This window comes from Trichomycterus rosablanca, chromosome 3, assembly GCF_030014385.1.
Source record: "Trichomycterus rosablanca isolate fTriRos1 chromosome 3, fTriRos1.hap1, whole genome shotgun sequence".
In the NCBI taxonomy this organism is placed as follows: domain Eukaryota; kingdom Metazoa; phylum Chordata; class Actinopteri; order Siluriformes; family Trichomycteridae; genus Trichomycterus; species Trichomycterus rosablanca.
Window position 1 is genome coordinate 5996890 of NC_085990.1, and position 22652 is coordinate 6019541.

General features: G+C 40.3%; 1 protein-coding gene across 1 annotated transcript in view; it reads left to right on the top strand.

The window, feature by feature from the left end:
* Positions 1–22652, top strand: part of LOC134310215 (glutamate receptor ionotropic, NMDA 2D) — a 123326-nt gene that overhangs the window by 77447 nt on the left and 23227 nt on the right. The window contains exons 7-8 of the mRNA XM_062991756.1: positions 2387–2592; positions 8284–8452. Coding sequence (XP_062847826.1) covers positions 2387–2592; positions 8284–8452 — 375 coding nt within the window. The remainder of the gene's footprint in view (positions 1–2386; positions 2593–8283; positions 8453–22652) is intronic.

Genomic DNA, 22652 nt, shown 5'->3' on the forward strand with positions numbered 1-22652 from the left:
CTTGGATTACTAGACCAGTACCTTAACCACTAGGCTACAACTGCCCTCAGGTTAATTGGAGGCACTAAACTAAATGCATTTTCTGTTAAATAAGGGCGGCACGGTGGCTTGGTGGGTAGCACTGTTGCCTCACAGCAAGAAGGTCCTGGGTTCGATCCCCAGGTGGGGCGGTCCGGGTCCTTTCTGTGCTGAGTTTGCATGTTCTTCCTGTGTCTGCGTGGGTTTCCTCCAGGAGCTCCGGTTTCCTTCCAGTCCAAAAACATGCAGTCAGGTTAATTGGAGATACTAAATTGCCCTATAGGTGAATGGGTGTGTGTGTATGTGTGTCTGCCCTGCGATGGACTGGCACCCCCCCCGCCCCGTGGCCCTGATTGGATAAGCATTTAGGAAAGTGAGTGAGAGTGAGTGAGTAAACTAACTAAACATAATGGACATAATTTTTAATGAAGACACATTATTTTCTTTGCTCTCATCTGATCTGTATTTGTGTGTGCTTGTATATTTGTATAAACTATTACTATGTTCGAATCTCAACTATGCTACACAGACAATGATTGGCTCGTATGAAGGGTGGGAGAGGCAGAGTGAATTTCTCATAATTGCTGCAATTACCTCTGCTGGATGATCAATAGTGCCTGCACAGAGACGGGGAATAATAGAGATTAGTGTGTGACTCTATGGGTCTGTTCGAAAACCTAGGGAGCTACCTTGCTGTCTTACTGCCTACATAGGCAGCTGCCTAAGTAGAGAGGATTCTAATAAGTCATTGACTTATAAGGCAGGTTATTTGGACACACCACTTAGACAGCAATTCCATCAGTTTTTGCTTACTAAGCTAAGACAGTTAGCCTCCTGCCATTAAAACCAATGGGATGGGGTGGCACAACGTGCTAGCATGTCAACTAACATCTCTCTCCATGTACCAAAACGGTTAAGTTTTCAAATAAATGACACCTTTATACAAATTAAAAATCAATAATAATTTATTTACGTTTGAAAATAACTTTCGTTTCTCCGCACCATCTGCCATATTTTTTATCATTCTGTGAGAAAAGTTGTGGGAAAGTCTGGGATTGCCTTCACCACTACGGCAGCATCGGATGCTCCCTCGTTATTCTGTCAAAATATCGTTCAAATTTAAGGTGCCTTACTAGGCAGCATTTGAAGGCATCGAAAAATTCGAACAGCCTCCTTCTTGGGAGCGAGCGTAGGATGACATAAAATGCAATCTATGTAGAGAGCTCACTAGGTTTTCGAACACATCCTATGTGCGCGATACAGATCTCCATATGAACCCGCTTCGTGCAGGTTAAAAGAAGCGGTCGGCTACTGCACAAGTGTCGGAGGGGGCGTGTGTTAGTCACAGCTCTTATCAGTCCGGAGTGGGAGAAGTGGAGTAGTAGAATGCGTTTATTTGTCATGTATAGATATACATGTGTACAGTACAATGAAATTCTTTTTCCGTGTATCCCAGCTTGTTTGGAAGCTGGGGTCAGAGCGCAGGGTCAGCCATCGTACAGCGCCCCTGGAGCCGAGAGGGTTAAGGGCCTTGCTCAAGGGTCCAACAGTGGCTGCATGGCAAAGCATAGATTCAAACTCTCAATCTTTGGATTAATAGCCCAGAGCTCTATGACTAGGCTACCACTGTCCCTGCGACGTGTAATCGGGTAATTGGATATGAATTAATAAATCAAATGAATCAAAGGATCTGTTTATATTTAGTTACTGTTATCTACCCCTGTTGGTACCACATTACCATCATGCTGGTAACAAACTGACAGAGACGCTTTACTTTTTCAACCCCAAAAGCAAATGAGCAAGCCTTAATACCACTCTAAGTAAATAAAGCCCTCAAGTGTCTCCCTGACCTTTTCCACCGTCGGCCGACACTTAACAAAAGACTCTTCTTCCAACAGACAGAAAGCCCTGCCTAGCTCCTCACAGAGAGTGGCTTCAGTCAGAAAAGCTCAGGTTATTTAACAGAAAGAACAATGAAGAAGAAGAAAGAAAGCAGTAATGAAATGTTTCACTTCCTCTACATGATCTGCAAGCTTTCTAACACATAATCGAGTCATTCAGCTCCATCAAGCCGCCTCAATGACACCGAAAATAAATCTATTGAAAGTGGGGTTTAATGGGCTGGACTGACCTCTGACTTCATACAAAGAGAATTCAGTGTTAATACAGAGAGAGAATGAACTGCAGTTCACCAGTCTGAGGTACATTCATTAAAATCTCATAAAAGGGTTTAAATGTATTAAATTGGTACTTTTACCTGGACAAAACGAGCACTCTTCTCTTCTCTGGTCTAGATTTTTTGAGGTACTAACCCTTCACCCTTTATAAGTACGTGCTTTTTGACCTCACCCTGTATGTGTGCTTGTAGGTAGGATCGTGGGAGAACGGTGTGCTACACTTGCAGAACCCGGCCTGGTCCAGGTACGGACACTTCCTCCAGCCGCCCGACGATGCCCAGCACCTGAGGGTTGTCACGCTGGAGGAGAGGCCCTTCGTGATAGTGGAGCTGGCCGACCCCGCTTCAGGAACCTGCATCAGAGATTCTGTACCCTGCCGACGACCTCTCAATGCCACGTAAGTATCGAACTACGCTTCATTTAGTTATCGTCTGTTTTACCATCACTTCATCCTGTTCAGAGTCGCGGTGAATTGAATTCATTGAGCAAAAGGCAGGAAACCCCCTGGACAGGTCGCCCATCCAGCAAGGGGCACTCACTTACACTTATCCCACCAAAAGAACTCTGGTTCTTGAACCGGTTCTGTTTGGTGTTTGTTTTAGAGAACCAGTCGCGTTTTCCACCAGTTTTTTGAAGCCAGGCATGCATCATTAACATTGGGTGTTGCACAATGAAAGTAAAGAGTAGTAACATGATAACGGAGCGTGTAGATTACCTGTGAGCATGTGTGCTGTTGTTACAGATGTTCGTTTCTATGCAAAAAAAGCATCGATCAACTATAGATGATAAGACGACATAGAAGACGAAAACGCAACTCCGTTTGTGTGAAATAACCAGCAGATCCTCTGTAAAAGCATCCTCATATATCTATGTTAAGCTGTATTTTTCACAGTGTGTGGCGGTTTCACTTTTAAACTTGTGTTATGCAACTCGGGGTTCTGAGAATCAGCTTCTCAAGGAGAGTCTAAAATACTAACGTAAAAAAAGCTTAACGTGGCTTAATGTACTAAAAATTGACACAGGAACCTTACATTTTTTTCCGTTATTACTGGTCATAAGTGCTCAGTACGCAGTAGGGCAATTCTTAGTGGCTGCAAGTAGCCTGATTGCATGAGAGGAAACCGGAGTACCCGGAGGAAACCCACACAGACACAGGAAGAACTCTATACAGAAAGCACCCTGGCTGCCTGTTCAGGAAATCAAACCCAGGTTCAACCTGCTGTAAGGCGACGGCGCGACACGCTGCTTCACTGTTATCAAATATTGGTGTTTGTACCCAATAGACAGTAAATATTTTATTGGTACATAAAAATAAAACGGTGGTGCTGTCACTGTCCTCATCGTCCTCATAGCCTAGTACGACATGTGGTGACGGAGTCATAAAGTCTTATAGCAGCAGGTATGAATGACCTTCTGTTCCACTCCGTTACGTTTGGATATCAGCCAGGAGCTGAAGGTGCTCCTATGTTTGATTAGGCAGGAGTGGAGGGGGTGAAGAGCTGTCCACGACGTGCACGAGTATATCCGGCGTTCTCCCCTGAGCTACCGGCTCCAGTGAGTCCACTGACCTGTCCTGCCTGTTTAATACGCTTGTTAAGTCTGCTGGTGTTGCTAGCCTCGATACCACCGCCCCAGCAGACCACTGCATAACGGAAGGGCTAGTTGATTAAGATCGTTTGCTGGGGGTCAGAAGGTTGTGAGTTCCCAAGGCTGTCAGAGAGCCAGTGCTGACATCTTCAGGAAGATCATTAATAATGACTCGCTCGGGTTTGAGCTCGGATTTTAAGTTGTATCGTGTTAAAAAATCTGTGAAATTTATGAATGTTAATAGGTTGATAAAGGTCAGAATAGCTGAGCCAAAAAAGTAAATAATAAATTAAATTTCGTATCGTCTGGTGCAATTTATTGAATTATTAAAGCATATTTAAAAAAAATTTAATGAAAAAATTAGGGCTGCAGACGGCATTTTTTTGTGTCATCGACTAGTTCGACCAATTGCGGAATTGGTCGAACTAGTCGATGACGCTGACACAAAAAATGCCGTCTGCAGCGGTCAGAGGCCGATTGTAGAGCTTGTAAAGAAAAGCTACAAGTTTTCCAAGACCCAGATTATCAAAAGTTTGGAAATACTTAAAACTGGCACAAAACAAAAAGGTGGTTTGTGCACTGTGCAAAGCTTTGATGGTACCACAGCAGCACTAGTGTGATGCTGCACTATATCGTCTATATTGTTTCATTAAACTTCTTAATCGTGGAGATCTTGGAGTACCATATTTCTTAGAAAGTTCAGTTACGGTGCATGAGATACAGCAAAACTTTTGCTTCTGTATTGTTTTATTAAGCTTCTTAATCGTGGAGATCTTGGAGTATCGTATTTCTTAACGAGTTCAGTTAGACCGCCGCGCAATTTGCTGTGTTGGGCTCGTGATTTTTGCGGTTGCTGCGGCGCTCAAAGCGCAAAAAGCTTCTCATGTGAAACACTTACCACTGTGTTTACATCGCTGATAATTGTTAGTAATTTTTGAGTGAATGTGTAGGATTGAATCTGGGCTCATTCTGTCGTTACTGTACGTTGGACTTAATGAGACGTGCTACCTCTATTTTATTTCTGCTGTAAGTTTAAGCACTTTGCTTTGTGTACGGAATGCCATAAACACGTGTTGCACTTTGTTTAATATGGAGCACTTGAGAATTTGATAATATGGACATAAACCCTGTTTACATTTAGCTTTGTGCCGTATTATTATGCCATACAGTTTGTTGTCATGAATTCTTGAATGGATTCTGAATAAAAAATTTTGGAAAATGGTTGAAAAAGCGCTTTCTGAACCAATCAGACCTAAAATGCTGTTATTTGTGTTTATTCAGAAACGCTTGATTGGCTTTCTAACGAGTTCGTGTTTTACTTCACAACCGGGAAAAGTTTGGAGGTTTTTAATTATAAGCACATTTACAAAATAACGGATTCTATTCCTAATGGAACACACGGTTAAAAATGTAATAGCATCTGGAAGAACATAAGCTAAGGTAAGCAGTGGTCTTTTTTGCTGTGTTTTGGATTTTGGCCGCTGTGCCGTGATTTATCGCGCTTTTGTTTTGCAATGAAAGTAAAATGTATCAGTTGAAGCTTTTAACTGGAACCTTCTTGTTACGGAAACTACATTCATTTGCACAATGACTAGGAAAGTAAAGGCACGGAGTAAAACGGCTAATCTGTTGTCGTTTTTTATCTGAACTTCTTATTTGTTTCTACGCTACATTTCCAGTATATGTTTTGTGTATATTATATTGACTCGTGACTTGACTTGACTTGGACTTTAGTCTAAAGACTCGTGACTTGACTCGGACTAGTATTTTGTGACTTGTGAACATCTCTGCGGCACACATGTCGGACGGGCCGTGTGTCAGTCTTGCCTCTCCTCGTCTGCAGCTGTAGAGGTAAAATACGATTGAATAATTAGATACGACTAAATTGGAGGGAAAATTGAAGGAATATACATTTAAAAAAGAAAGACAAAGTGTTATTTGGAGTTTAAGAGAACTGTTGTATCTAGAGAGGACTGGTTTTATCACGAGGTGGTTCCTCACAGACCCTGCATTAACGACACACCAAAAAGCTGTCCTACTGAGACACAATGAACTCAAAAATGGCTAATGGTTTTCGCCCCGGTGCTTTTGCTTTTAAGTCGCCTCTTTACCACCAAGAGACTGAATAAGATCTATTCGTGATACCGTTTACCACCTTCTCACATTCCTCTCTCATTCTCTGGCTGTTGTGACTGTTTTGAGCAGGTAGGGCCCAGTCGGGTCCGCACAGGTTCTGGGGGCTACATTCACCGCTGCAGTTTTTTATTTTATTTTTTCATCGATCCGTCACTCTGGCTCTCTCATTTTCCCGATCATTTCTGTGTGCTTGCCTCACGGCTACCTCTGCACACCCGCGCTCATCATGTAGCCTGTCAGTCTGCTCGAGTGTGTGAGGTATTAATGCGTCTCATGTGGATTCCGTCTTATTGAGCTTACACTGGACCTGTGTGTGTGTTTACAAAGTAGCCACACGATCAATGCTGTCATTATTGGAGATCTGCTGCTTTTCTGCTGATTTTGCAAGTGATCATGTAAACTGTTTATTCTGGTATGTGGAAACAGATCGAGGTGGTATTAATTAAGAAATTTTAAGGAACATTGCTGTATCGGGTGTATTTTAATCCAGAAATCTGGTCATTCAGAGGTAGGGCTGCCACTAATGATTATTTTTCTATCGATTAATTGATTAATCTAAACGATAAATTTTTCTAAAAAAAATTTCATTCAAAATCTCATTTATAACAACAAACTGTATGGCATAATAATATGGCACAGAACTAAATGTAAACAGGGTTTATGTCCATATTATCAAATTCTCAAGTGCTCCATATTAAACAAAGAGCAACACGTGTTTATGGCATTCCCTACACAAAGCAAAGTGCTTAAACTTACAGCAGAAATAAAGTAGAAGCAGTTATAGCACGTCTCATTAAGTCCAACGTACAATAACGACAGAATGAGTCCAGATTCTATCCTACACATTCACTCAAAAATTACTCCAAATTCTAAGCGATGTAAACAAAGTGGTCATTTATAAACATAATTTTAAAAACGATGCATCGACTTAAATATTGACTAGGTCGACCAATCGCGGCAGCCCTATTCAGAGGACGAAGGAGAAACACAACTACACATCATACATTCACAGTCCGGTTTCCTCACACAGTACAAAGATGTGCAGGTGAGGTAAACTGGACAAACAAAATTAAAACCTTCTATAAAACCAATAAAATCAGCTGTAATTTATATAGCTGGTTTGATAAGGCCTGACAAAGTTCATATTCTTATTTCTATCAAAAAAATTTGTTGTTTTTAGTAAACAATACCTTGTAGGATACACAGACACAGGGCTTCTGTACCTCCATATGTCATGTGTGCTGTTAATCTTTCTTGACAGAGAAAACATGCTTTACCAAAACAAAGCATTATTTGGATAATTATTTTAAGCATAATTTGAGCATTATTTGAGTATTATTTTGAGCATTATTTGAGTATTCTTTTGAGCATTATTTGAGTATTCTTTTGAGCATTATTTGAGTATTATTTTGAGCATTATTTGAGTATTATTTTGAGCATTATTTTGAGAATTATTTTAAGCATAATTTGAGCATTATTTGAGTACTCTTTTGCGCATTATTTGAGTATTATTTTGAGCATTATTTGAGTATTATTTTGAGCATTATTTGAGTATTATTTTGAGCATTATTTGAGTACTCTTTTGCGCATTATTTGAGTATTATTTTGAGCATTATTTGAGTATTATTTTGAGCATTATTTGGAAAATTATTTGGAGAATTATTTTAAGCATAATTTGAGCATTATTTTAAGCATAATTTGAGCATTATTTTAAGCATAATTTGAGCATTATTTTAAGCATAATTTGAGCATTATTTGAGTATTATTTTGAGCATTATTTGAGCATTATTTTAAGCATAATTTGAGCATTATTTTGAGCATTATTTGAGTATTATTTGAGTATTATTTTGAGCATTATTTGAGTATTATTTTGAGCATTATTTGAGTATTATTTTAAGCATAATTTGAGCATTATTTTAAGCATAATTTGAGCATTATTTTAAGCATAATTTGAGCATTATTTTAAGCATAATTTGAGCATTATTTTAAGCATAATTTGAGCATTATTTTAAGCATAATTTGAGCATTATTTGAGTATTATTTTGAGCATTATTTGAGTATTATTTTAAGCATAATTTGAGCATTATTTTGAGCATTATTTGAGTATTATTTGAGTATTATTTTGAGCATTATTTGAGTATTATTTTGAGCATTATTTGAGTATTATTTTGAACATTATTTTAAGCATAATTTGAGCATTATTTTGAGCATAATTTGAGCATTATTTTAAGCATAATTTGAGCATTATTTTAGCTGAGCAGAACATAAGTCAAAAAGAACAATGCCAGATCTAATGTATCAGATTTGTTTGATGTGAATGAGGAAGATTAATCTGATGTGCTTCTTTGTTTCTCTTTGATGACAGGTCTCATCAGGAAGGGGTGGCGCCCATCAAACAGTGCTGCAAGGGCTTCTGCATCGACATCCTCAAGCGCCTGGCCAGGATCGTCGGCTTCACCTACGACCTCTACCTGGTGACCAACGGAAAACACGGGAAGAAGATCGACGGCGTATGGAACGGCATGGTGGGAGAGGTAAAGTGCCTGATGTGAAAAAGTAATTGCCACCCCCACCCCACCCCCCAAAAAAAAGTAATTGCTGTGATATTTAATTCATGTATGAACTTAATTGCTGAGAGTATTTTATGTAAATCAAAGCTGTGAAACTGAAATCTGACTACTGTACTCTGGATTAACGTCCATCATTAACCATTAACCATTAATCAGATTAACCATCTATCACTATAAGGGATCGCAGATGAGTCGATCTGGTCTCCCAAACTACGTTTTGTCACAAAAACACAAGCGAGAAGTTGTGAGGGGTTTAATGACACCACGCCCAAAAACGCACGTCAACAATAAGCAAGCGATCAATGTTGTTTGTGCGCTAATGTGTAGCATAAAAGCATGTAGGAAAAATAAATGAATCTGAGTGGATTGGGCAACGCGACCAGCAGGGATCGTCTGTTCTGTAGTGAGTTGGAGGTTAATAAATATTTTTGCAATGCATTGTTGGTATTATGGTTTGGCATGGACGATAAGGTCACAAATACTGTAAAGGTTGTGTGTGCTGATGTATTCTGATAGAAACTATATTATGCCCCTCTCCCACATTTTTACATCTTCTCCCCCAGGTTTCTCCTACTCCGTATCTGGTGTTCTCATTGGCTGTAGTTCGACATAGCACTCACTGCCACTCGCAACCTGCTCACAACACCTTTCACACTACAGGATTCTGAGTCGCCGACAGGTCCAGATATTTAACATGCTAGATATTTGTCTTGAGTCTGCGAGCGATCGGCGAGCCACTCGGATCGAGTCGGTGAACAGTTCACACATAGCGATCGAGAGCCGAGTTTTGATCCCTGAGCGAAAGCGAGTTGCTTCCGAGCTGCCTGTTACGCATGCCAAAACACTTTTAGCACCAATGGTTAAAACCCAGAAAACCCAGGCCCTTTTTGCAGTGAGGTGACAGCGCTATTTACTGCACCACAGTGCTGCCTTGGCTTCTATTAAATTGTTAAAAACTGAATGTAATTTGGAGCATCTACATTTAAAATATCGGAGCTAAGAAAGATATTAGTGGTTTGTCAGCACACTCTTATTATGAGAGGATTTATTGGACATTTAAAAATTATAACTATTTTAATCATTTTTGTCATTTAAAGCAGCAAAGTACAGAGAGAGAAACCTCCCCATAATTGGCATGTGTCACAGTTTCCTTCTGGGCTTAATAAGTAATATAGTGAATGTGATACTGGCCTGTACGGTTGTCCTAACATGAATTTTTCATGCACCTCTACCCCTACACATTAAAATTAATGGCAGGGCTGTACGTGTGAATAAAGGCATTAAGGAGAACGTGCTCATTAAAGCCAGTGATGTTAAACGTATGTATTTTAAAATATGCAGCATTTTTAGATCTCTGTTCACCAGATTGGCAGCGTAAATGCAAACATCATGTCTACATGTTTACTGAGATCCACAATCACTGGACAATCACCCCCTTCCTTAACAATCACTTGCTGGTACAGCCAATAAAATATTTTTTTTTTAAATAGTGTTTAGTCAAAGGTGTGCAGCATTTCCGAACCCTATAGATCTGCATGTGATCTTTTCAGTACTGGATTTACTTTACATGAGAGGACTGTGTGTTATTTGTGTTGCTGGATACCAAACCAACTGTTTCTGTGTGATAACACCTCGATTTTATGTAACTTGTATAAAAAAGTTGGTACAGCTGAAGTCTTAAGTTTACATACACGTGTTGAAGGCATTGTTGGGATTTTATTAGTTCTGAAATTGTTCTTTACCTGTGACTTTAATAAATTTGAGGATTTTATGCGAGTTCTATTAAAACATGATTGGTCAAAAAAATTTTTGGAACTTTTATAATGTCATTTAATTTTTTTATGCATTTTCCCCCAATTTACCTCCCAATTTACTCGTATCCAATTACACAATCGCATTTTGCTTCCTCTACTGATGCTGACCTCCACTCCTGACTGAGGAGAGCCATGACTAACACATGCCTCCTCTGACATGTGTGCAGTAGCTGACCGTTTCTTGTCACCTGTGAGAGGCGGGTTCATATGGGGAGAGTAACGAACAGACCTCCATGATCCCCCGTCTCTGTGCAGATGTCATTGATTAGCCCGTAGAGGTCGTAACTGCAGCAGTTATGATGCATTCTCACCTGCAGAAGAGTCTATCATTGTCTGTAAAGGTGCCGGAATGACGGTAGCAGAGTGTGGGATGTAACAAGTGAAGTTGACGTGAAATGCACCTGTGTTTATTTTAGGGCTGTCGAAGTTAACGCGATAATAACGCATTAACGCGATCTCAATTTAACGCGATTTAAAAAAATAGTGCCGTTAACGCAAATTCTATACAGGAAAAATGTACCTATACAGGCAGTGAGTGCCATGTAGAATTACATCACGAAGACCCGCATTGTTATGTTTTGTACTTAACCACGAAATACAAATGACACTAGTTATGTGGAGAACGAGTTTGTCTTTATTGCTTAATCCACAACTTGGAGCATCACACTTAAACATAACACGCCGTTACCCGCTGGTCACCTGATACACATATCAGCTCAGTGACGTACAACACACAGTGGTAACGTGATACGCAGATCACGTAAATGATATATATCACACGCATGATAATAATAAGCTTTTTTCTCTCTTAATTTCCCTGACAAGTGAAAAACCAAAATATAGCAACCTTAACATTATGAGGAAGAATTTCAAAGATATTCCTTTGCAATACTTTATCATTTCAAGAATATGATACAGACTGACCAACACTATTAAGCCAAATCAGCATTAAAAATTAATTTTACTTTTAATAGCCTTCTACAATGCTGGTGCTTCTTACAACTGAATATTTTCTTTTAAACAGAAGTGTTATTTAAATGCTATTAAATTGTTTTCCAACAAAATCCGCCCAATTTGGCGGATAACCGCCCAATCTGGAAACACTGGACCGCGTTATTATTATAGCGTTAACTTCGCTTAACAAAAACGTATTCTGATATCCAGTTAGCAGTGTAGGGTTTATATAGCAGCAGGTAGAATAGGGTGAGAATAAGGTGCAAAACCAATGCAATGTGCAAAGATGCAAGTAATATAGTCACTAGTATGAGTTGTCAGAACCCAGGGAACAAGACTGTGTTGATTGTGAATGAGTTTTTGTGTATGTTAGTGTATGTACACCGATCAGCCATAACATTAAAACCACCTCCTTTAAAAAAAATAATAATAAAAAAAAAAAAAAAAAAAAAAAAAAAAAAAAAAACGATTAATCGCGATTAACTATATGAAATTCTGAGATTAATCGCGATTAAAATTTGTAATCGTTTGACAGCCCTAGTTTATTTACAAATAGGACACAAGCAAGCACAGAGGTGCACCGAGTCACATGGGTGTGACATGGGTGTTTTTATTTTACCATGCTTACAGTGGGTAGAACTTCCCTATGCTCTCAGAACAGTTTCAGTTCTTTGTGGTATGGATTCCACAGGGTTTTCTATTCGAGATTTCGAACCATGTTGACATACTTGCATCACATAATGCTGCAGATTGATCAGCTGCACATTCATGCTCTTCTTCTCCTTCACCACCATCCCGGAGGTGCTCTATTGCATTCAAACTCATCTTTATTTCATTCAATCAATATCGTCCATGATAAGTCAGTGGGTTTTTTACTCTTTTCCTACTTTATAAAGCATTTAAAAGTATTTAGCTTTATGAATAAACATGTGTGAATTCAATGTGAATTCATGTGTTTTAGCCACTACAGTTGCTAACAGGTGTAATAAATCAATTATATAAAAGATATTACATGCTTTGAACTTTGGGACAGTTGTGGCCTAGTGGTTAAGGTGCTGGACTAGTAATCCAAAGGTCGCTGGTTCAAGCCCCACCACTGCCAGGTTGCCACTGTTGGGCCCTTGAGCAAGGCCCTTAACCCTCAATTGCTTAGACTGTATACTGTCACAGTAGATAAAAGTCACTTTGGATAAAAGCGTCTGCTAAATGCTGAAAATGTAAATGTAAACTTTGTAGGAACAGTTTAGGGAAGGCTTGCTTTACACAAAGCAAGATCTATAAAGACATGAGAAAACCTGACCTTAGTCCCACTAAACAGTTTTCAAATGAACTGGAACATCAACTGAGGCTTTCTTGACCAACATCAGTGCCCAGCCATACAAATGCTCTTTTGACTGAAGGGCACAAATTCCCACAGACATAATTCAAAGCCTAGTAAGAAACCTTCTCAGAGGCTTGTGGTTGTTATAGCTGAATAGATCACACAGAGATCACTCTGTTTTAAAACCATTTGTTTTGGAAACTGGGTGTCCAACAAGCTCGTGGTCAGGTGTCCGAATACTTTTGGCCACATAGTGTCTGTCTGAAAACCCAGTGAGCTGCCTAAGTAGAGAGGATTCTAATAAGACATCAAACTCATAAGGCAGATTATTTAGATGCACTACTCTGACAGCGATTACGTCACCACAGTTTTAGCTTGCTAAGCTAACACAGTTAGCCTCAGGCCACTCAAACCAATGGGTTAAGGTGGCACAACCCACTAGCATGCCAGCTAACGTCTCCCTCTGTGTGCCGTAAACAGTTAAACTCCCTGACGAGCCCGAATTTGCCAACTAGGTAGGAGTGTCTAATAGAGTGGACAGTGAGTGGACACAGTATTTAAAAACTCCAGCAGCGCTGCTGTGTCACACACTAACACACCACCACCATGTCAGTGTCACTGCAGTGCTGAGAATGATCCACCACCTAAATAATACCTGCTCTGTGGTGGTCCTGGGAGAGTCCTGACCATTGAAGAACAGGGTGAAAGCGGGATAACAAAGCATGCAAAAAAATAGATGGACTACAGTCAGTAATTGTAGAACTACAAAGTGCTTTTATGTGGTAAGTGGAGCTGATAAAATGGACAGTGAGTGTAGAAACAAGGAGGTGGTTTTAATGTTATGGCTGATCAGTGTATATCTTACTTGGGGAGCGCTGTTTCAGACAGATTGAATGTGTATCAGGTTATATAGGGGAGGAAGACGTCTGTTGCTGGATGTTATGTGGTTGTAGAAGAACGTTTTGTCTCGCTGCTTTTGATTCCGTTGTGGTTGAGGCTCTAAAACAGAAACCCTTTGATCACTCGGGCTGATAGTGTCGGAGTGAGCATTCGCGAATGTGCTTTGTGTTTACGTGTGTGGGTTGGTGATGTTCTGAGTTGTCGTGCTATGTAACATAAAAAGCTGTGAAGTGTGCCGTCTAAAGCCCGAATCCTCAGCCTCTTTCTGCCAGCTTACCCGACGACCGCTGAAACACCGCAGCCAGCCAGAAGTGTGAATGATGGCTAACACACTCGCACAATACACACCCACATCTCTCGCTCTCTCTCTTTTACCAGTTTGTGACTCTTGGATATGCTAACACTTGTTGCACACGCGTGAGGCAGCTATAGACGGACGTTGTTTTGAGAATGAATCCCCGCTGTGGCGCTAACACCCCCGAGGGAGGCCTGTTAAAGACTGTTGCTAAGGAATCAGAGTAACTCTTTTTGACGGCTGCCTCTTTTTCTCTGTTTTTCTCACATCAGCTATGCTCTCTCGTCTTTGTGTTACATTCTTCTCTCACGTTTTGGTTTGCGTTCTTATCTTCCTGTTGTTTTTTTCCTGGCTGCTATTAAGCATTAATTTATTAATCTGTCTTCCGGGTGCCGGAAGGGACCTCATATCTGGTGCAATTATGACCTCTGATGACTGATGGATGGCGCCTGCACAGAGACGAAGGATAATGGAGATCAGTGTCTGACTGTCCGTACACAAAGCTGATCTGCATATGAACTCGCCTCGTGCAGGTAAAAAAGATGCACACGTGTTGGTGGGGGCATGGTTTAGTCATGGCTCTCCTCAGTCAGAGTGGAGGTCAACACCAGAAGAAAGGAAGCGAAATGCAATCAGAAAAAATATAATATAATTACCATAACGAATCTGTGTGTGTGTGTGTGTGTGTTTTCTCTTTCTGCTGTTTGTTGTTTCTTTGTTTGGAGGGTAATAATAATCAGTAGCCAGGACGGCAGTTCTGTCACCTCACAGTGAGAAGGGCCTGGGTTCAATTTCTCGGCTGCTCCCAGTGCAAATACATGCAGTCAGGCTAACTGGAGTTACTAAATTTGCCCTAAGTGTCAGTGTGTGTGTGTGTGTGTTTCTGCCTTGTTATGGGCTGGCAACCTGTCTGTGGTGTTTCCTGCCTCTAGCCCAATGAATCTGACCCACTGCAACCCTGATCAGGATAAAAATGTAGTAAAACAGACTAATGATCACAGTGTGACTAATGTATTATAGGACTGAAATACACTCCTAAATTCCTGCACACAAACTGCGCAAAACAATATAAATACATGATGAAACGCTCATTCTAAAGAAGCTCCAGTGTCCTGCACAGAGCCCTGATCTCAGCCCCACTGAACTGGAACATCAATTGAGGCTTTATTGACCAACATCAGTGCCCAGCCATAAACATGATCCTTTGACTAAATGGGCACAAGTTCCAACAGACATATGTCATAGTCCTGATCTCATAGGAAGAGTGGCCATTGTTATAGATGAAAAGATTGCATAGAGGACACTATATTTTTGTTTTGGAAATGGGACATCCAACAAGCTAACAGTCAGGTGCCATTTCATATGGTTTGAAATTAACACACCTTTTCTGATGGTGTGGATTTTCTTATTATTTAGGTGGTGGATCATTCTCAGCCCTGTAGTGACAATGACATGGTGGTGGTGTGTTAGTGTGTGTTGTGCTGGTATGAGTGAATCAGACACAGCAGCGCTGCTGGAGTTTTTAAATACCGTGTCCACTCACTGTCCACTGTATTAGACACTCCTACCTAGTTGGTCCACCTTGTAGATGTAAAGTCAGAGACGATCACTCATCTATTGCTGCTGTTTGAGTTGGTCCACCATGTCACTGCAGTGCTGAGAATGATCCACCACCTAAATAATACCTGCTCTGTGGTGTTCCTGACCATTGAAGAACAGCATGAAAGGGGGCTAACAAAGCATGCAGAGAAACAGATGGACTACAGTCAGTAATTGTAGAACTACAAAGTGCTTCTATATGGTAAGTGGAGCTGATAAAATGGACAGTGAGTGTAGAAACAAGGAGGTGGTTTTAATGTTATGGCTGATCAGTATATACTGTATATATACTGTATATATATATGTATATATATATATATATATATATATACAGTATATACACAGTGTATCACAAAAGTGAGTACACCCCTCACATTTCTGCAAATATTTCATTATATCTTTTCATGGGACAACACTATAGACATGAAACTTGGATATAACTTAGAGTAGTCAGTGTACAACTTGTATAGCAGTGTAGATTTACTGTCTTCTGAAAATAACTCAACACACAGCCATTAATGTCTAAATAACTGGCAACATAAGTGAGTACACCCCACAGTGAACATGTCCAAATTGTGCCCAAATGTGTCGTTGTCCCTCCCTGGTGTCATGTGTCAAGGTCCCAGGTGTAAATGTGGAGCAGGGCTGTTAAATTTGGTGTTTTGGGTACAATTCTCTCATACTGGCCACTGGATATTCAAAATGGCACCTCATGGCAAAGAACTCTCTGAGGATGTGAGAAATAGAATTGTTGCTCTCCACAAAGATGGCCTGGGCTATAAGAAGATTGCTAACACCCTGAAACTGAGCTACAGCATGGTGGCCAAGGTCATACAGCGGTTTTCCAGGACAGGTTCCACTCTGAACAGGCTTCGCCAGGGTCGACCAAAGAAGTTGAGTCCACGTGTTCGGCGTCATATCCAGAGGTTGGCTTTAAAAAATAGACACATGAGTGCTGCCAGCATTGCTGCAGAGGTTGAAGATGTGGGAGGTCAGCCTGTCAGTGCTCAGACCATACGCCGCACACTGCATCAACTCGGTCTGCATGGTCGTCATCCCAGAAGGAAGCTGACGCACAAGAAAGTTCGCAAACAGTTTGCTGAAGACAAGCAGTCCAGGAACATGGATTACTGGAATGCCCTGTGGTCTGACGAGACCAAGACAAACTTGTTTGGCTCAGATGGTGTCCAGCATGTGTGGCGGCGCCCTGGTGAGAAGTACCAAGACAACTGTATCTTGCCTACAGTCAAGCATGGTGGTGGTAGCATCATGGTCTTGGGCTGCATGAGTGTTGCTGGCACTGGGGAGCTGCAGTTCATTGAGGGAAACATGAATTCCAACATGTACTGTGACATTCTGAAACAGAGCATGATCCCCTCTTCGAAAACTGGGCCTCATGGCAGTTTTCCAACAGGATAACGACCCCAAACACAACCTCCAAGATGACAACTGCCTTGCTGAGGAAGCTGAAGGTAAAGGTGATGGACTAAACCCAATTGAGCACTGTGGGGCATCCTCAAGTGGAAGGTGGAGGAGTTCAAGGTGTCTAACATCCACCAGCTCCGTGATGTCATCATGGAGGAGTGGAAGAGGATTCCAGTAGCAACCTGTGCAGCTCTGGGGAATTCCATGCCCAGGAGGGTTAAGGCAGTGATAATAATGGTGGTCACACAAAATATTGACACTTTGGGCACAATTTGGACATGTTCACTGTGGGGTGTACTCACTTATGTTGCCAGCTATTTAGACATTAATGGCTGTGTGTTGAGTTATTTTCAGAAGAGAGTAAATCTACACTGCTATACAAGTTGTACACTGACTACTCTAAGTTATATCCAAGTTTCATGTCTATAGTGTTGTCCCATGAAAGGATATAATGAAATATTTGCAGAAATGTGAGGGGTGTACTCACTTTTGTGATACACTGTATATATATATATACACCATGGCAATGTGTATGGGGTAAAGGTTTAAATATTTGACAAATGTGCATCAATAATGCAACTCCATTCACTGTTTAGCCCTAAACAACAATAACAACAAATTAAAAAACAGTTGTCACCTATAAATAAAAATCCCTTAGTAATTTTAGTTTATTTGATGTATTGCACAATCATATCAACTGACTTATTTGGAGTGTTTTTAACTAGTACTTACTTTACTTTCATTTACTGTACTTGCTTCCATCAGTAGAATTCCGGGCACATTTTTTAGGTTCCAAAGAGAGGACATATCCGGGAAAAAGAGGACGTATGGTCACCCTAATTAAAATTTCATAATTACCAAAAGAAACATCTATGTGTGTGTGTGTGTGTGTGTGTGTGTGTGTGTGTGTAGCTCTTATTAGAAACCTTTTACTTCATACATGCACAACATGACCAAAACATTTGGTCACGTCTCCTACTTTGTAATGATTGAGTTCAGGTGTTTTATCCACGCCCGTTTAAAATCAATTATAGTGCACAAATCTGGATAAGGTCCTTGCTAGTTCTGGTTTGACTGCCCCCTGTGCACTCCAGTGGACATGTGTGCTGTTTGACAAATGGCACAGGGCCCTGACCTCAACCCTACTGAACACCTCTGGGATGAAATCTAACCTTGATCACCAGCCAGGCTTTTTTTTGTTCAGCATCAGTGCCTGACCTAACAAATGTTCTTTAGACTAAATGAGCACTAAATGAGCGTGAAGGCTGTTTTAGCTGCAATCATGTCATGTAGTGTAGAACGGGGGTGGACAACAAATCCATTTTAATGTCTGTGTTTTTGTACCCGGATGTCCAACGAGCTCATGGTCAGGTGACCACGTACCTTTAGCCATATAGCACACTTCTGTAATACGATTAGCACACCGATAAAAAAAGTGTAAAGTCTGCTGCTAACGTACAGGTAGAGATGTGACCAGACTGTTGACTGTAAGTGAGCGTTCAGGCAGTAACAGGAGCGTTGGAGCTTCAGCCGCGGGTGATTTAGGATCGCAGCTCACTCACAGCTCTTCAGTGTAAATCTTATTTCTCTACAGTGTGCAGATGGTTCATGGCTGTAAAGATCACTGAGGTGATCGCAGAAATAAACGCACAGTCAGTAAGAACAGACCAGACGAGGGATTCAGAACGTTTCTGCTGAGCTTCTGTTATAACTGATTTTACTGAAGTGTTTTGTTAGGTGAGGAAACTGTGGAGTGTTGATTTAGCAGCAGCTGTTTGCATGGACCCAGGGGTCAGGATCTAATGATATAGCCATATGCTTTAGATTAAGACTAGAACAAATCCCCACTGAAGGGTCAGTGCTCAGAAACGGGGTTCTGAATTCACAACTGAACACTGAGGCAAAGGTGGACTGTTAGATACATGGTTATTAGTGAAGTATTAAGACCTTTTACAGCTAAATCACATCTGTCTGTCTGTCTATCTATCTGTCTGTCTGTTTATCTATTTGTCTGTCTATCTTTCTGTCTATCGATCTGTCTATCTATTTATCTGTCTGTCTCTCTAGCTGTCTGTCTATTTATCTGTCTGCCTAGCTGTCTGTCTCTCTATCTGTCTGTCTATCTGTCTGCCTGTCCATATTTCTCTCTGTCTGTCTGTCTATCTGTTAGTATGTGCATCTGTCTGTCTGTCTATCTCTATATTAATCTATCTATCTTTCTGTCTATCTATCTGTCTACCTACCAGTCTGTCTGTCTGTCTAGCTATATATCTATCTAATAATCTGTCTGTCTATCTATCTGTCTGTCTCTGTCTGTCTGTCTATCTGTCAGTCTATTGTTCTGTATGTCTATCTGTCAGTCTGTCTGTCTATTTATCTATCAGTTTGTCTGTATATCTATCTGTCTATCAGTCTGTTTATCTATTCATCTGTCTGTCTATCCATCTCTGTCTCTTAACCTATCTGTCTATCTGCCTGTCTGTCTGTGTATCCATTTATGTCTGCCTGTCTATCTATCTATATGTTTGTCTATCTATCTATCTATCTATCTATCTATCTATCTATCTATCTATCTATCTATCTATCTATCTATCTATCTATCTATCTATCTATCTATCTATCTATCTATCTATCTATCTATCTCTATCTATCTATCTATCTATCTATCTATCTATCTGTATATCCATCTGTCTATCTGTCTGTCTATTGTTCTGTATGTATATCTATCTGTCTATCTATTATCGGTCTGTCCAGCTGTATGCCTGTCTGTCTATCTGTGTATCTGTCTGTCTGTCTGTCTGTAGATTAATCTGTCTATCTATCTATTAACCTACCTATTAACCTATCTATCTGTCTGTCTGTCTATCTATGTATCTGTCTGTCTATGTGTCTATCTACCTTTCCGTCTGTCTATCTATGTATCTGTCTAATTGTCTATGTGTGTCTATATGTCTATCTATCTTTCTATCTGTCTGTCTATCTATCTATTACACACACATATACAGTGCTGGCCAAAAGTATTGGCACCCCTGCAATTCTGTCAGATAATACTCAATTTCTTCCAGAAAATGATTGCAATCACAAATGCTTTGGTATTAATATCTTCATTTATTTTGCTTGCAATGAAAAAACACAAAAGAGAATGAAAAAAATGTCAAATCAATTATCATTTCACACAAAACTCCAAAAATGGGCCGGACAAAAGTATTGGCACCCTCAGCCTAATACTTGGTAGCACAACCTTTAGACAAAATAACTGCGAACAACCGCTTCCGGTAACCATCAATGAGTGTCTTACAATGCCCTGCTGGAATTTTAGACCATTCTTCTTTGGCAAACTGCTCCAGGTCCCTGAGATTTGAAGGGTGCCTTCTCCAAACTGCCATTTTGAGATCTCTCCACAGGTGTTCTATGGGATTCAGGTCTGGACTCATTGCTGGCCACTTTAGAAGTCTCCAGTGCTTTCTCTCAAACCATTTTCTAGTGCTTTTTGAAGTGTGTTTTGGGTCATTGTCCTGCTGGAAGACCCATGACCTCTGAGGGAGACCCAGCTTTCTCACACTGGGCCCTACATTATGCTGCAAAATTTGTTGGTAGTCTTCAGACTTCATAATGCCATGCACACGGTCAAGCAGTCCAGTGCCAGAGGCAGCAAAGCAACCCCAAAACATCAGGGAACCTCCGCCATGTTTGACTGTAGGGACCGTGTTCTTTTCTTTGAAGGCCTCGTTTTTTTTCCTGTAAACTCTATGTTGATGCCTTTTCCCAAAAAGCTCTACTTTTGTCTCATCTGACCAGAGAACATTCTTCCAAAACGTTTTTGGCTTTCTCAGGTAAGTTTTGGCAAACTCCAGCCTGGCTTTTTTATGTCTCTGGGTCAGAAGTGGGGTCTTCCTGGGTATCCTACCATAGAGTCCCTTTTCATTCAGACGCCGACGGATAGTACGGGTTGACACTGTTGTACCCTCGGACTGCAGGGTAGCTTGAACTTGTTTGGATGTTAGTCGAGGTTCTTTATCCACCATCCGCACAATCTTTCGTTGAAATCTCTCGTCAATTTTTCTTTTCCGTCCACATCTAGGGAGGTTAGCCACAGTGCCATGGGCTTTAAACTTCTTGATGACACTGCGCACGGTAGACACAGGAACATTCAGGTCTTTGGAGATGGACTTGTAGCCTTGAGATTGCCCATGCTTCCTCACAATTTTGCTTCTCAAGTCCTCAGACAGTTCTTTGGTCTTCTTTCTTTTCTCCATGCTCAATGTGGTACACACAAGGACACAGGACAGAGGTTGAGTCAACTTTAATCCATTTTAACTGCCTGCAAGTGTGATTTAGTTATTGCCACCACCTGTTATGTGCCACAGGTAAGTAACAGGTGCTGTTAATTACACAAATTAGAGAAGCATCACATGATTTTTCAAAGGGTGCCAATACTTTTGTCCACCCCCTTTTTTATGTTTGGTGTGGAATTATATCCAATTTGGCTTTTTGACAATTCTTTTTGTGGTTTTCCATTGAAGACAAATTAAATGAACATTTTAATATCAAAGCATTTGTAATTGCAATCATTTTCTGGAAGAAATTGAGTATTATCTGACAGAATTGCAGGGGTGCCAATACTTTTGGCCAGCACTGTACATATAAATATACACCTACATTTATACACACATTATATACACATACACTCACATGTACACATACACCCATATATATCTACAAATGTGCATACATTTTATAATTATAAACACACACACACACACACACACACACACACACACACACAGTGGGTAATTCTTTTAAATTGCATTTTTATTGCTTGTCACACCAAATGGTTTCAGATTAGTTCACAAAACACTCACAATATCACACAGAGGAAACTTGAGGAAAAACATTCGGCAGCTCACAACTGACTGTAATTTGATGTCACTGAAGAGGAACTTCAGTCCATTCATCTTTAAAGAACGGCTTTAGACACTGTTACGTTCTTTTATAAGATATCAGCTAGAGTTTAAAGAGAGGTAGCAGGAAACGTGTGGGTCTGAGGTCAGTGAAGGACACGAACCACAATAATATTATTTATATTATTGATTTCAAGTAAACCACCAGCGTATGTCTCGATGCCAATTAACCAAACTCGCCAACTCAATCAATAGTCAGTTTTTTCTGCATTTTCCTACTATTTGTTTCCCTTAATCTAGTCATATGTATTTCTGTTACACTCAGTATTCTTTTGTGTTTGTGTTGAGTTTCAACCCTCTGCCCAGAACAGCCTGTACATTCTGTTCCCCACATCTCCTGAACATATTTATTTACATTTATTTATATCATTGTCAGATGTTTCTTTCTCTATTTGATACACAGGATGTCATTTGGAACACAGCAGCTCCTCCCTGGTCTGCAGCCTGATAGAGAGAGTTTCATGCTGATATATCATGAGCAGCCACATTTAATTTGTTTTAGATGCCCATTTTTTCACTCTCTACTCACTCAAGATTTAGTCAGTGACCCTCCACTTTCATCACCTGTGTGGACAAAGTTTCTAAAGGAGGAACATTTAGTCGTCATGTAAGCAAAATAGCAGTCCAGTAAAAAGAGCGCAGTAAAATCAAATTGCCACAGAAAACATACTGTGATCAAATGAACAATCATGGCTTCGTCATTGGTTCAGTTAGTTTTTTTTAATTAATTTATTATTTTTTGGTAACTGTAGCTAAACTGAAGTACTATGATATTGACATTATAGTAAAGTATAGTATTGTTTATTAGGATATTAACGTCATGTTTTACACTCTTTGGTTACAATCATGACAGGAACGGTAGTTACTCATTACACAAGATTCATCAGTTTACAAC